Source organism: Lactuca serriola, chromosome 9 (genome assembly GCF_051521515.1).
Source record: "Lactuca serriola cultivar US96UC23 chromosome 9, Lser_US96UC23_V15, whole genome shotgun sequence".
NCBI classification, from domain to species: Eukaryota; Viridiplantae; Streptophyta; class Magnoliopsida; order Asterales; family Asteraceae; genus Lactuca; species Lactuca serriola.
Window position 1 is genome coordinate 59,361,746 of NC_136416.1, and position 16,947 is coordinate 59,378,692.

The window sequence follows — 16,947 nt, forward strand, 5'->3', positions numbered from 1 at the left end:
AACACACATAATACTGAAATAATACATTCTTATTATTTCAAAATGAGTTAAAAAGGTTAACCTAGACTATTACATCAATAATAATGTCTAGCCTAGAAACACGGACGTTATAGCAGCTCAATAATACATATCAACATCCAATAAATAAGACCTAGCTGGTCAATATTCACACACTATGGCATAATTTATATAGTGAGAAGACTCACTTGAACGAAGAGTTGAAATCCACTACTCAAAGTCCTACAGAATCAGCTACATGAACCTCCCAAACCAAACACATGCTAAACGTCAGACTACAACTTAACACCCCTCAAAGTTTGACCAAAAGTCAAACTAGTCAAAAATCAACGGTCAAAGTCAACCCAATCGATAGCCACGTCGTGGCCACCTATTGGTCATGTCATGGCAGCTTGTCGACAAAACAGTCGGGCAACCACCAGTTGCCATGTCGTGGCGAGCAGACTGTCATGTCATGGAAATTGGGTTTTCACAGCCTAATGGATTAAGTTCCCAATCCCTTAAGCCACCCATTCATTAACTCAAGAAAGCTTCCTAATGTTTAATACAACATAAAGATCGATGCTTTTCAATCATGCATGTCTAATGCAAGTCTAGCACTCAAACAATGTCATAAATGGAGAAATAAAACCAAGATCTCATGCATGGAGCTTAAAACACCAAAAAACATCATATCTAGAACATATATACACCACAGGACCTCAATGATCCATAAAGTTGCTAATTTTATGGAATCCATGCACTCAACTCAACCCGCACATGGATAAAAGTGGGTAGAAACCTAGACCTAACATGATATAATGAGAAAGGTAAGATCTTAAGGACTTATAAAAGTCCAGAAATAGTACAAGATGATGATGGAGAGGTTTTGCTAGTTGAAACAATGCACCAAGAACACCTTCTTCTTCTTCAAAGGGCTAAAATCTCCATAAAGAGCACACAAGGTCAAAATAGAGGTTAGGGTTTCTTGGAGGGTGAAAGGGGGGTGATGGAGGCCGAGAGTGTGACACCCTAGCCCTCACTTCCATTAAATAGGGGCATAAACCCTGGAATTGGGGTTAATCCTTCAGGCGGTCGGCACGTCGTGACCATAAGCTTGTCGCATCGTGGGGCACAACATTGATGCACGCTTATACAACTATTGCCATGTCGTGGCAACCCATGTTCCACGTCATGGCACATGATTTTTCCCAAAACACCATCTTTGCTCCCATTAAGTCTTTAGCTGATCCACTCTGGAAAACAAGTGTTACATGTTCTTCAGAACCCCTTCAAGGAAAGAAGGCCCAAAGAAGTGAAAAAAAGGCATTGATGTTTGCAGGATTTGAATTTGGTAAAAAGGAAGTGGGATTTGGATTTAAAAGTTGTTTTAACTAATTTAATGTGACTCTAATTCACACACACACACACATATATATATATATATATATATACACACACACACACACACATCCATATATATATATATATATATATATATATATATATATATATATGTGTGTGTGTGTGTGTGTGTGTGTGTGTGTGTGTGTGTGTGAGTGATAAACTATGACATGTACTAAATCGATTCCGAAAACAACTTATAGTTCCCTAAATGGTTTGATTTTTTTATCAGCCTCTTTTTCACAATAAAAGCGCAATCTTTATACATAGCTTCAACATATGTTATGAGCAATCCAAGAATCAGACAAATGAAACCCTAATATCAAGGGGAAAAGGGTGTAAGAAGATTACCAGAAGGATTTGAACATGATTAAGACGAATACATGCTTTCCGAGTGAGAATCCATGAGCGCAAAGATGAACCTTGAAGTTTCTGAATATTTTTTATTTTTGAATTATTTAGAAAATACCATACTATGAAGCAATATGATTTCCATCTTACCATCATTGTTGACTTATAATTAGAGATGGAAATCAAAAATCCATCTACGTTTCAACATAGATACAAATGAAAAACTTTGATTTCAAGTGTCGATTAAAACAGAATCGTCAAACCCTCAAATAGCAAACACATGTGGACGAAGGAGACTGAAACATATGACCAACATGCGAGAAAAACAGTTGGGTCAGCTGCAAACCAGCCGATAGAAGGAAAACCGGAAACCACCCATTACAATACATGACATTGTTCATAAACTCTATTACATGCCTTAGCAATTGAGCTACATCATAGCTATGAAATTTATAAAATTTATAAATACCCAAGAATCAAGAATACTTTCTTTTATTAGATGGATATGTTTGCTTATTGCATTAACTTAAGGCATGGAATTATAATACCCAAGAATCAAGATTACTTTCTTTTATTAGATGGATATGTTTGCTTATTGCATTAACTTAAGGCGCACTTTTATCATATTAAACATCGGTAATTTAAATATATATTTTGGTAATTAGAGAATTTATTTTTATTTTATTTTATTTTTTGACTCTCAAATTTGCTAGGACCAGTCCTGGCCTAACACGACTTGATCGTTGTAGCGTCTTTATCAAGTCTTGTAAATTTTAGTAGCATAGAATATGTGATTCATAGTTGTGAAATCAATTTGAAATAAGGAAATTAATATAAAATAATTCCTGTCAATCTTTTATTAGACGTTAACCAAAAGACACACCCCAATGTCGAGACATATTTAACTATTCAAATATCTGCATCATCATCCAAATGAGGCGACAACGAACAAGATTTATTATTTTACCAAAAATGATGAGGTGATACTCGATATATAAGATCATATTTTATGACGTGGGCCCAAATATTAGTCGAAAAGTTGACCATTTGGTTGATGAAAATAAAAAATGGTTTATGTATACGTAAATACAAATGACTAACGTTCATTTTCTAGAATCTTATTTGACAGAATGAAGACAAAAAACTGAATAAATTGTTAAGTTTCCTTTTTTCACATTTTAAATTTGTTATTATTTACATATGAAGCAAATAACTTTTATATTATAAAACATATGTAATGAAATCACACAATTTCTTTGCAATACCGTGATGACGTGATCCTAATATCGGATGTGAATCAAAGATCCCACTAAGATGAATACGTCTCAAAATTTGTTGTCAATGGTTCATGCGTTATTCAATATAACTTGATGTTGATTAAAACAAATGACGGACCTTAGTGGTGCCCGGGGTCCCGGGTTACTGCTCCGATTCCGGCACGTAGTGTAATTTTTTTTAATGTTTTTTCTGTTAGGTGCACCGGCTTAAAATACGAGTGTCACTACTAATGTAGATTTTTTTGGAATTTTTTTTAATGTCACCCCTACTAAAACGTTCTGCGTCCGCCACTGATTAATACATCCATAATAATAACTATAATTCTTGTAAGTTTAATCCACAACAATTAGGAAGAAACACTATAATAAAATTAAAAATTAAAAAAAAAAAAAAACAAAGTCATTTTGACCATGTATAACTAAAGGCACATGATCACAAAAGAGACTAGCCTCTTTTTATGGTATCCCGTCTAATTCAAAATAAATTGCAAAAGTTGTGATGCTCTGTGAGGTTTTTTAAGATATGCAATACTCAATTTTGAGTTGAATGGATTTTATAAGACTCATATATATCAAGCTGAATAGACAAATTTGTTAGTATCAACTTTAGACTTTGAGCTAAAACAACGAATTTGCTAGAGTTTAGAATACTAAAAATAAAGATTAAATATGTGCGATCGAATTAGGATAAAATCATAATCTTGATTCGGTCTTATTGTGATTGAGATCATTTTTTTGTTTATGATCTTAATTAAGATCAAGATCTTAATAAGATTAATATAAACCTATATATATATATATATATATATATATATATATATATATATATATATATATATATATATATATATATATATATATATATATATATATATATATATATATATAAATTGAAATGTAAGCAAAAGTAAATATTTAAATTTGATTAAAAAGACCTATCAAACAAAATATCCACATGTAGATGTCATGTTAAAACATTTAACTTGATTATCCAATAACCTAAGCATGTCACTTAGGTCTTAGTATGTAAAAAAATAAAATTAGTAACTATAGAAAAGTAAAGAAATAAATATATATTAAGAAGCAAAACATTTAACTTGAGTATCCAATAACCTAAGCATGTCACTTACGTCTTTTTATGTAAAAAAAAATAGTAACTATAGAAAAGTAAAGAAATAAATATATGTTTTGAAGCAAAACATTTAACTTGAGTATCCAATAACCTACGCATGTCACTTACGTCTTTTTATGTAAAAAAAAAAATAGTAACTATAGAAAAGTAAAGAAATAAATATATGTTTTGAAGCAAAACATTTAACTTGAGTATCCAAGAACCTAAGCATGTCACTTAGGTCTTAGTATGTAAAATAAAATAAAATTAATAACTATAGAAAAGTAAAGAAATAAATAGTATATGTTATGAGACTTGAATATACAATATAAGAAAAAACGAACCCCTCGTAACATGACAAAAAGTAGAATTTCGATAGATTACTTTATATGCTAACTTTTGTCTTCCTAATAATCTCCATTTACCTATAAAAAAAAACAAATCAAGAAACAACAGACACACACACACACATTCCCTCCACAAATCCAATCAACATTCCCCATGTTCATATAATTTTTTTTGAATATTTCCATCCGGGGTTCTAGAAATGGCTTCTGCATTAGCTGGTGATGACTTAATGAGGTCCATGAGCCGGAACATGAGCCGAAACATGAGCCGGAACATGAGCCGAAGAGGCAGTCTAGCATCAAGAAGCACCAGGGGTTGGGGTGCAGCTAGTATCAGGGAAGTATTCACTACACCAGGTCCCGATGTTTTCCAGAAAAGTGGGAGAGAAGATGATGAAGATGAACTCATGTGGGCTGCCATTGAAAGGCTTCCAACATATGATCGATTAAGAAAAGGATTCTTGACTCAAGTTCTTGATGATGGGAAAGTTGTTCGTGAAGAGATTGATGTTGCAAATCTTGGACCCGAAGAGAGACAGAATTTGATGAAGAATATACAAGAAAGAATCGATAATGACAATGAACGACTTCTTGAACGACTCCGAGATCGTATTGATAGAGTCGGAATTGAGGTTCCAAGGATTGAAATTAGATATGAGGATTTGTCGATTGAAGGGGATGCGTTTGTTGGAAGTAGAGCACTTCCAACTCTGCTTAACTCTACCATCAACTCGATCGAGGCAAGTTTTTTAAGTTATTGAAAAGTTCTAATATGTTGACTAGCTTCTTAAATTTATTGATCTTGTCTCCATGGGTGTAGTGCAAATGCTTATAGTGATGGTATAGACAAAAGTAGTGGAGAGTTTAAGTCTTGACAAATGAACAACTTTTTGTCACCCACCACCCATCTATTAGATTGTTCTATACCTTACTTGAATATTACATGATGTCTCAAAAAAATAATTATTTTTATTGAAATTTCTTGATCTTATTATTTTTATCGTGCTTTTAGGATGTTCTCGGTTTCATGCGACTTTTCCCAAATAAGAGAAGGGTCGTCAAGATCCTTCATCAAGTATCAGGAATCGTCACACCATCTAGGTAAAAAAATCATGTAAATCTCTACAATTCTAGCTATGTTCTCGCTTACAATTTTTATAGTTCTTGATGAAATCGGTATTCTTTTTAGAATGACTCTACTTCTGGGACCTCCTGGGTCAGGAAAGACCACATTGTTGAAAGCACTTGCGGGAAAGCTCGAAAGTGATATGCGGGTAACCGGGAAGGTGACATATTGTGGTCACGAAATGGACGAATTTGTCCCTCAAAGAACTTGCTCTTACATTAGCCAACATGATCTACACCACGGTGAAATGACCGTGAGAGAGACCATGAATTTTTCGGGACGTTGCTTGGGAGTTGGGACACGATACGAGATGTTAGCAGAATTGTCAAGACGAGAAAAAGCCGAAGGAATCAAACCGGATGCTGAACTTGATGCATTCATGAAATCCATTGCGGTTTCCGGACAAGAATCTAGCTTGGTCACCGAGTATGTTCTTAGGGTACGTTTTTTCCTTTCTTGATTGTTACATCATCAGGGTTGTAGAAAATACATTTTACAACCTTGTGTTAACAAATTGTAGAGTTGTATTATATACAACTCTACAATAAAAAAAATTATTAAGTTAAGTCTGAAAACTAACCAGACTGTAATGATATCGTAGCTACTCGGGTTAGACATTTGTTCAGACACCATGGTTGGAGACGAGATGAGACGAGGCATATCCGGTGGCCAGAAAAAACGTGTTACAACCGGCGAAATGCTCGTGGGACCCACAAAGGTTTTTCTCATGGATGAGATTTCAACTGGTCTCGATAGTTCCACAACATTCCAAATCGTGAAGTATATGAGACAAATGGTTCATATCATGGACATTACTATGATAATTTCCCTCCTACAACCAGCACCCGAAACTTTCGAACTCTTTGATGACATAATCCTTCTTTCAGAAGGTCAAGTCGTGTACCAAGGCCCAAGAAAGAACGTTCTTGAGTTCTTTGAACATGTCGGATTCAAATGCCCAGAAAGAAAAGGCGTTGCAGACTTCTTACAAGAAGTCACATCAAGAAAAGATCAAGAACAATACTGGTTCAACAAAAGTATAGCTTACAGATACGTTTCTGTAGACGATTTCGTTCATTTTTTCCGAAACTTTCACACCGGTTTAAAGATTTCAGCTGTTCTTCATGTCCCTTATGACAAATCTAAAGCTCATCCAGCCGCTCTCGTGACAAACAAATACGGGATATCGAATCAAGAACTCTTCAAGGCGTGTTTATCGAGAGAATGGCTTCTGATGAAAAGAAATGCTTTTGTGTATATCTTCAAGACTACTCAAATCACAATCATGGCTTTGTTCACCTTCACCATGTTTTTTCGAACAACGATGAAGCATGGTGATATCGATGATGGTGGAAAGTATTATGGGGCGTTGTTTTTCAGTCTGATTAACGTTATGTTTAACGGGATGGCTGAGCTTGCTTTGACGATTTTCCGGCTACCGGTGTTCTATAAACAAAGGGATTCATTGTTTTATCCTGCTTGGGCTTTTGCTCTTCCGATTTGGCTCCTGAGACTTCCTCTTTCACTTATGGAATCAGGAATTTGGATTCTTCTTACTTATTACACTATCGGGTTTGCTCCTTCTGCTAGTTGGTATGAATTTCTTTTCTTCTAGGATTAAATTCTTACGACAATGATTTACAAGCTAGAGTTCTTTTGGATCAAATGATGTAAAGAGCCAGTTTTTTTCAATCGATTATTTGAACCATTTTCGTTTTTCCATTGTGATGTTTCAGTTTTTTCCGACAACTGTTGGCGTACTTGGGTATACATCAAATGGCGTTAGGTCTATTTCGATTCATTGCTGCACTTGGAAGAACACAGGTAGTGGCGAACACTCTCGGCACTTTCACTCTGTTGCTAGTTTTCGTTCTTGGTGGATTCATTATCGCGAAAGGTTTGTAGTTAACAAGAGATATATACAAATCAAATAACCATCTTAATTCTGTACTAATGTGATCTTTTGTTCATGTTATAGATGACCTTCAACCATGGATGAAATGGGCATACTACCTTTCTCCCATGTCATATGGACAAAACGCGATCGTTCTTGTTGAGTTTCTCGATAAACGATGGAGCGCTGTAAGTTTAGATAGCAATACATATCGATTTCGATTCTATTTGAATATTTATATTTTGAATTTATTCGATCAATGATATTGTATACAGCCAAACTTCGACTCAATGTATCGAGAATCCACAGTCGGGAAAGAACTTCTAAAAGCCAGAGGAATGTTCACTGAAGGCCATTGGTACTGGATTTGTGTTCTTGCACTCTTCGGATTCTCACTCGTCTTCAACGTTTGCTTTGTGTTAGCACTCACGTTTCTGACTCGTAAGACTACATTTCAAGCACCAATCTCTCAAAATTCGTGATTAATTGACCCATGTATGTATATGACTATCTTCGTTTCGAATCTTAAAATGCAGCCATGGCGGATTCTAAATCTGTTACAGACGATGATGATGCCAAGAAGAAGAAGTTAGCATCCTTAGCAACCAAATCCGAATCTAAAAAGGGAATGGTGTTACCCTTCAAGCCATTGTCTCTTGCATTCGATCATGTCAACTACTACGTCGATATGCCTGCTGTAAGTAAAATGTAAAAGTAGCGTATATATATACAACTTTGCCTTTTTGATGTCAAACTGAGTAATTTATTACGACTTTCAGGAAATGAAAAGCCAAGGAGTAGAGGAGAATCGTCTGCAACTTTTACGAGATGTTAGTGGCGCGTTCAGACCGGGGATTCTGACGGCGTTGGTCGGTGTAAGTGGTGCCGGAAAAACGACGTTGATGGATGTGTTGGCCGGAAGGAAGACCGGAGGATATATCGAAGGAAGTATTAGCATCTCTGGTTATCCCAAAAACCAAGAAACTTTCGCTCGTGTTAGTGGATACTGTGAACAAAACGACATTCATTCTCCTCATGTCACGGTTTATGAATCCCTCTTGTATTCTGCTTGGCTCCGGTTATCTTCCGATGTCGATGAAGCAACACGAAAGGTATATATATATATATATATATATATATATATATATATATATATATATATATATATATATATATATATATATATATATATATATATATATATATATATATATATATATATATATATATATATATATATATATATATATATATATATATATATATATATATATATATGACTAGTTACTCCATTCATGACTCCGATTACTGATGATGTTTTCCGGTGGAAAATTCAGATGTTTGTGGAGGAAGTTATGGAGCTGGTGGAGTTGGGTCCGATAAGACATGCTCTCGTAGGACTTCCGGGGGTGGATGGATTATCAACGGAGCAAAGAAAGAGGCTGACGATAGCGGTGGAGCTTGTGGCAAACCCTTCGATCATCTTCATGGATGAGCCGACTTCCGGTCTAGATGCAAGAGCAGCGGCTATCGTCATGAGAGCTGTCAGGAACACGGTGGACACTGGCCGGACTGTTGTGTGTACTATTCATCAACCGAGTATAGACATTTTTGAAGCTTTTGATGAGGTAAGATTCATATATATACCCTTTTTTGATTTTTTGACGATTTAATGTTTTTTTATCACTTGGGTATGCTTAAAACTTAAGAAAGATTTCATCTTTATGTAGCTGTTCTTGATGAAGAGAGGAGGACAAGTCATATACGCAGGGCCTCTTGGACAATATTCGCACCTTCTTGTCGAGTATTTTGAAGTGAGGAACCATCTTTTCTTAATTAGCTTTAAGTATAATCACAAAAAATAACAAAATAGAAGGTCCATTTAACAAATTAACAACTTTTTTTTTTCTTTACCATTTTAACAAAATAAGATCTATGTCGCAATAGATTAATTGAAGAATTTCACAAAATACAAATAATTTCGCAATATAATTGTGAAATATGATTTTTTTTTTCTAATTTGTAAGCCTTTTGTGATGGGCACCTTAAGTAAGGAAACTTCACAATTCATAATTGACCCTATTTCGATGATTATTGGCTAAAAATATGGTTTTTTTTTATTACATGGTAACATCCATTTTGGTCATTTGGGTAAATTTTTACATTTTTTCAGTCGATTAATGGAGTTTCCAAGATCAAAGAAGGATACAACCCAGCAACATGGATGCTAGACGTCAGTTCTACAGCAGTTGAAGCTCAACTTGGAGTTGATTTTGCTGACATTTTCGCAAATTCTGATCTCTACAAGTATAAAAACCTACCAAGATTTTTGTTTTTTTTCAGATGTTTTATTAATCTTTAAATTAACAATCTCTCAAAACTTATGCCATTTTTTTCCATGGATGATTTTTAGGAGGAATGAAAAGCTTATCAAAGAGTTGAGTACACCACCAGAAGACTCTCATGATCTTCATTTTGCTACACAGTTTTCACAGCCGTCTTTTGAACAGTTCAAAGCGTGTTTCTGGAAACAACATTGGTCGTACTGGCGAAACCCACAGTACAACGTTGTTAGATTTTTCATGACGGCAGTTATTGGTCTTATATTTGGCGTTATCTTCTGGGGCAAAGGAGAGATAATGTAAGACTCAGTTTTACTATATTTAAAGTCAAACTACTAACCAATATGTTGACCATGAAGAAAAGTCAAACTAGATTAATGTTTTCCCGCCATTATAACAAAAAAAAAAACTATTGTTTTCAAACAGGAGCAAACAACAAGATTTGTCCAATCTAATGGGAGCAATGTACGCTGCGGTTTTGTTCCTTGGTGGAACAAACACCTCTGCCGTTCAATCGGTTGTTGCGATTGAACGGACAGTGTTTTATCGAGAAAAAGCAGCCGGAATGTACTCAGCATTACCGTATGCTTTTGCTCAAGTTTTGGTGGAAACCATTTACGTTGGGATCCAAACATTTCTTTATAGTCTTCTTCTTTACTCCATGATTGGATTCGAATGGGATTTGGGGAAGTTCTTGTGGTTCTATTATTACGTGTTCATGTGCTTTGTGTACTTCACTTTGTATGGAATGATGCTTGTGGCTCTAACTCCAAGCTACCAGATTGCTGCCATTGTCATGTCCTTCTTCCTTAGCTTCTGGAATTTGTTCTCTGGTTTCCTCATTCCAAGAACAGTAAGTTTTCGCTACACCTTTTTTTTTTTTTTTGGCATTCATTAGGAGTAATGTCAATTTGTGCTACCAAAAAAGTGGGACATAGGTTTTTCTGTGCAAAAAACATAATATCCTATTCTTTCTTATTATCAAAAATAGTCTAGAAAGTTTGTTCTTTGCAACAAACACAACCTTATAGTTTAAGTATTTAATGGGGAATTTTTAATCCGCTAAGCTATATATAGATTTTTTCGGCATAATACCGGAAGAACAATTTGAAAGAAAAAGTCATAGAAATGAATATTTCTCCATAATTAAGTCCTAACCGTTTACAAAATTTACTGCGATTTGTCAAGTGTGCTGTTATTTTCTATTTTTTAAACCAGTTATCCATAACAGTTGATGAGAATAGAAAGAAAAAAAAATGTAAGTCTCAGATAGAGTTTGGTATACATTGATCAAAATTCGAACGAGATCAAACATCATGATTATTTCCCATTGACAATTTTGAATTCAAAGGGAAGAGGTGTTTATTCTTTCCATTCCATGCATGATGGAATATAACAATACATAATCATTATAAATTTAATTTCATTTATATTCAATTACGTACTATTATTTGTTATTTGCTAAAAGATAAGTGACATTTTTTGCAGCAAATCCCGATTTGGTGGAGATGGTACTATTGGGGATCACCGGTTGCATGGACAATCTACGGGCTTATAACATCTCAACTAGGCGACAAGACAAACCTCGTTCATGTGCCTAAACATGGAAACATGGAGGTTAAGGTTTACCTAAAGGAATTCCTAGGATACGAACACGATTTCCTAGGATACGTTGCTCTTGCTCATGTTGGTTGGGTACTCTTGTTCTTTGCTGTCTTTGTATATGGCATCAAGGCATTGAACTTCCAACGGCGCTGATTTGATTCCAACGAAGATTTTTATCGATTGTATCTTTTTTTTTCCTGTTTTTACAAGAATTGGGAATATATAATAATTGAACGTTGAGATTTTGTACAATAAAGATTAAAGAACAAACTCGTTTGACTTGTGGTTAAAGGAAGAGTGGGGAAGAGGTGGTGGGGTCGGCGCCGGCCTTTGACTTCTTGAGGTCAAGAAATTAGTGAAGTCAATAACTATAATGTCAACCCTCGTGAGGTGTTTCAGATCTTCAAACGATTAAGTCATATATATAGAGTGAGAAACTTGATTATAGTATAAGCATTATCAATTTAATTGCTGATCGCATATTTCTTTAAAACCAATAAAAGAGCATTAGTTAGGGTGAATGTTATGGGAAACTTGTTTAATAATATAATGACTAATGAGAATCATATTGTGTTGTTTTTTTTTTACACTGAGGAAATTTTTATAGATAAGTTAGTGGAAGATAAAAGATCATGCGACACGAAGTTCTTGGACTCGAAGAAATATCTCGTATCTCATTATTTATTTTACCTACTAAAAGTCTAACACGATGACTAAGAAAATAATTATAGAACAAGATTACTAGGATCCTAATTAGTAATTATAAGGTTTCTTTTATTTCTTTAAAATCATATTATTTGATTTGATATATAAGTTAACGAAAAATCTATGATTTATAATCACAAACTTGATTTTAAAGAAATTTTCAATCATATATTTTGATAAATTTTAGTATTTATATTATGATAAGTTATAAGATTTGTATTATGATCAAATATAATATTTATATTACACTTTGCACATTCCTTATTACTTACTATTCCACTATGGTGTTTCCAATTGGGACTTCAAAAGTGAACACCATACACCCTTAAGGCTCAAAAGCACACAAATGAGGATTGGGGTTTCAAATGGACGGTTTAGGGTAATGGGGCCGAGGATGGAAGGGCCTCAAGGGAGTTAGAGTCTTTAAATAAGGTTCCACCCTCGGAAATTTATTCGCTCCTATGTACTGCGTAGGAGACTACCCTACGCCCCACGTAGGAACAAACTTCACAAATACAAGGCACTACTAGAAAAATAGCCTTTTACGACGCGCAAACCATGACACTCATTAATTTATGTTACGCAACCGATAGTGACATTAAAAACGTGTCATCTATTCAGAAAATTTAAGGATTTAGGTCACGCATTATTGCGCGCCCTTAAATTATTGTCATAAGAAAAAAAATTAAAAACACGGAGGGCGCTGTATCTTAAATGCGCGCCCTCTGGAGGTGTCGCTTTATAATTTTTATGAACGCGCGTTCTTTAGTTACAAGCGGGAAAAGAAAAGCCGAAAAAATTAGAAAAGCCCGCTAACTCTTTGACCTAAGCGTTTTGACGCATCTTTCATTCTCCTCACACTGCTGTGCAACCTTTTCCAAGGTAACGATTTCATCTCCATCTCTCGACTTCATCATCTCAATGAAGAAAAAAGGCTTCTGATTTCCATTATCTGCTTCATCTCTGCTGTGATTTCACCTGCTTCATCTCTTCTGTTCTTGAGAATACTCGCCAACAGTGTTCTTCCACTATTCCTTGACCTGCTTCTTTCTGTATTCTTTTATCCACAATGTCTTCAAAGACATTCTCACACACTTTCTAAAAAAATCATTTTTTCTCTCTCAAGAACCCTAGCCGTCACTCACACCACCATATTTGTAGTGTGTTCTGTTCAGATATATATGCATCGATGAAACAAGGAACCTTGATATGGAAGGCCACCCAAGTATTAACTCTTCAAGATTCAGGCCCCTGACACCCCATTTACATCAGACTACGAACACCACCGCAAACAATGGATGTTGGTGGTTTGGTCTCACACCTTCTTTACTGTGGGATACAGATCCTAACCATCTGACCTCCCTCTCTCTCTCTCTCATGACGAAGAACACAATTTGAAGGATTATCAATCAAGAATGATTGGTTATGGTTATGATTTAAAAGGCAAACTGAATATATCAGTCGATATCGATGGAGGGTTTGCGAAAACCAAGGTAATAATTTTGATTTGCTTTTAGTTGGTGTTTCTCTTACTGGTACCCTTCTTTCACATTCTCAAATTATGTGTTCTTCTGTGTGGATTTGTTTGAAATTTGAAAGAAAGTTTTATGAAGCACTCCAATTGCTCGATGAAATGCTTGAACCAGGTTTTTGGATTCATTCCAGTCAGTTATTAGATCATGCATTACTACATTTAATCTCAATTTAGTTGTGGATTTTGTTGACTTAATCTATGTTATGAGCATATTGGATAAATTGTAACAGAATCCTCATATGATATTCTCCTTCCTATAGACTCGCACCTATTTTGTCACCTGCCTCATGGTATCATATCCAGAGAGCTAAAGTAGCATTTATATATTGGCAGTAAACTCGAATCGATAACATAGATTTTGAAACCGAAATTCGTTTACTCATAACTACATATTTTGAAAACCCCTGGAGTATGATTGGAATTGTTCCGTTGTTAATATCTACGAGTCTATCTAATTTCCCAGGAGAAGGTCGCGAATCCATTGTTCGAGAAACGACCAAAGCAATTTGGAATCGGTGGAGCTTTGCCTCCTAAGAAGGATCTTCACAGATTCGTAAGATGGCCTCAAGTCGTCCGAATTCAGAGAAAGAGGAGAATCCTCAAGCAGCGTTTGAAGGTCCCACCAGCATTGAACCAGTTTACCAAAACCCTTGACAAGAATCTCGGTATAATGCTCATCCTTAACAATAATTTTGTTCTAATTCCAACTATGTTCTTACTCCTTTTACAATCCACCGAGTTTCATCAAACTGATAGACAAATCTCTGTTTATGAAATTATGAAGCAACGACTTTGTTCAAGATGCTACTCAAGTACAGGCCGGAAGACAAAGCAGCCAAAAAGGAACGCCTGTTGAAGAGAGCTCAAGCTGAATCAGAAGGAAAGACTGTTGAAGCTAAGAAACCCATTGTTGTGAAGTATGGTCTTAACCATATTACCTACCTTATCGAGCAGGTTTTTCTCATTTACACTCACTGTAATCTTCTATTTCTTTTTCTTCTAAAGTGCTTAATGACATATTATGTTCCATTTCAGAACAAGGCACAATTGGTGATCATTGCCCATGATGTTGATCCAATTGAATTGGTTGTCTGGCTTCCTGCACTCTGCAGAAAGATGGAAATCCCTTACTGCATTGTAAAGGGGAAATCTCGTTTAGGAACTGTAAGTTTTTCCCTTATCATACTTTTTACTTTTTTTTTTCTTCTCATTTTCAGTTGTGAGTGACAATTCTTTTTGTATTACCTTTATGGCTATTTTCTGTTTTTTAGGAAAAGAATACGGTCTTTTCCAGAGAGCTTCTTGTCACCTCTTGATTTGGTTGTTGTTCCAGGAGACAATAAGATGACGTCGCTCCTCACCACCTCCTGCTGATGCCACACATTTTCTCTTTACTACTTGCCAAACTTCAAAGTTTCTTTCATCATATCACATGAACCATTAGAAAATTAATTTGAAGGCCTGTAGCCATCTCTCTCTCTCTCTCTCTCTCTCTCTTCACCCTTTTCTCCCGATTTTTTTGGGTCCAATATTTCTTTGTTCATCGTCATTGCTGCTTGTTACCTATCTATGGCCACCATGAAATATTGAATAAACCAATTTTTATTTAATTTGGTTGAATACAGGTAGTTGTTTCATTCGAAATTTGGATCTTTTTATCTTCCTTTGTTTAGGTTATAATCCAGTTGGGTTGTATCCAGTATATAAGTTTATGGCTTGTTATATGTCAGTAGTTATATATGATAGTTATAATTCTGACCTTACCATGTTCAAATACTGGGCTTATCCCTTTTGTATTATGTATCTTCAATTCGGTTTATTCTTTGTAATATAGCCTTTCTAGATTTTGTAATTTTCTAACTGGAGTAAATTATTTTTGTATTGTTTTAAGCAGAACTTTGTGTTTAAACACTAATTCCAATGGGTTATTGCTGGTTGCTGTTCAGGCAGACATCAAGCTTCTCCACCAGCCTTGCCAGCAACAGTTACCTTCTGTGTCCCTGAGTACCTGTACAAGAATGACAACCTTACATCTTGATTGACAACCTTACCCTTGATGCACCCTTTAACTTCTCTGCTATGGAAGGGCAATATCATAATTATGTTTATGGGCATGAATATTACATATTTTTCTTTTCTTATCTCAGGCCAAATGACTTTCATGATTTTGCAGAGTATTTTGTACAAATAAGGTGGAGGTGGAGGTGCTGCAGCAGTATTTTGCAGAGTATTTGCTAATATTTATCACCCGCCTCAACCGATAACCACTGGTGCAGTTGACCCATTGGCTGGTGGTGGACCGGGTAGTGTGGACATTTTGGGACCTGCAGCAGTAGCTAGTGTCTATCAGCAGCAACAACCCCAACCAACTCAAATCAACTGGCCTAACAACTACTAAAGTAACAAACTTCAACAATCAAAACCCAAAACCCAAAAAGGTATGAATGGATGGAATTGGATTATTAGGGATTTGAGTTGAGTGTAAATCATCTTATATAGGAGGGAGAGGAGGTTGGAAGTTTTGATAGAAGAGATTATGTTATTGTTGGAGGATATATATATATATATATATATATATATATATATATATATATAGACACACACACACACACACACACACATATATATATATATATATATATATATATATATATATATATGATACATATAAACAAAAAAAAAAGATGAATTCCTCTTGTAACCGATATACTTAGATGATGCAGGGAAGACACTTTCAATAGGCTGCAAGTTAGTATATTTGACATCCATAACCTTGCACTCTTGGCATGTGGAAGCTCATGAGTTTCTATTAATGTATAAACAGGGGTGCAATTTGCATTTGGTCTGCTTCATATAGGTTCTGGAGTTAGATGGACTCTTGTGGATTTTCTTCGAGGCCATGGTGATGAACAAATAAGTGCACTCTCATGGAGTCCTGATGGAAGATTCCTAAGTAGCTTTTGTTTTGCTTGCATGCTGCTTTTCTTATTCAGTGCTACTTTGATCTATTTTGAAATGTTGATTTTTAGAGTCTTTTTGCATGACCAAATTTAATATCCAGTTATATTATAATGCTTCCCTTAACATATCTTCACATATGTACCATCTGCTTCATATGAGAGCTCATCGTTCACAATGTGGGATTTTGCTCAAGGTATATTCTTATGCATGTTGAGTTTTTCAATATACCCTAGAAAAGTTAATCATAACTATGCTCTTGTTGTTTTTTTTAAAAGGAAGTTAAAGGCGTATTT

At 35.2% G+C, this 16,947-nt stretch overlaps 2 protein-coding genes across 2 annotated transcripts; both read left to right on the forward strand.

The window, feature by feature from the left end:
- The first annotated feature begins 4,687 nt into the window (after nt 1–4,687).
- On the forward strand, nt 4,688–11,607 carry LOC145074528 (pleiotropic drug resistance protein 2-like). Its single transcript, XM_079020887.1, has 15 exons — nt 4,688–5,227; nt 5,500–5,588; nt 5,677–6,052; nt 6,215–7,206; nt 7,350–7,510; nt 7,592–7,695; nt 7,783–7,948; nt 8,044–8,204; nt 8,287–8,619; nt 8,845–9,135; nt 9,238–9,321; nt 9,681–9,814; nt 9,921–10,148; nt 10,276–10,702; nt 11,338–11,607. Exons 1-15 carry the CDS (start codon nt 4,688–4,690, stop codon nt 11,605–11,607), a joined length of 4,356 nt encoding a protein of 1,451 aa, XP_078877013.1.
- A 1,967-nt stretch (nt 11,608–13,574) lies between these two features.
- Nucleotides 13,575–16,091, forward strand: LOC145075728 (large ribosomal subunit protein eL8-like). Its single transcript, XM_079021861.1, has 7 exons — nt 13,575–13,652; nt 14,130–14,358; nt 14,478–14,647; nt 14,729–14,912; nt 15,319–15,418; nt 15,588–15,703; nt 15,886–16,091. The coding sequence occupies exons 1-7, from the start codon at nt 13,575–13,577 to the stop codon at nt 16,089–16,091; spliced, it is 1,083 nt and encodes a 360-aa protein (XP_078877987.1).
- Nucleotides 16,092–16,947: the final 856 nt, after the last annotated feature.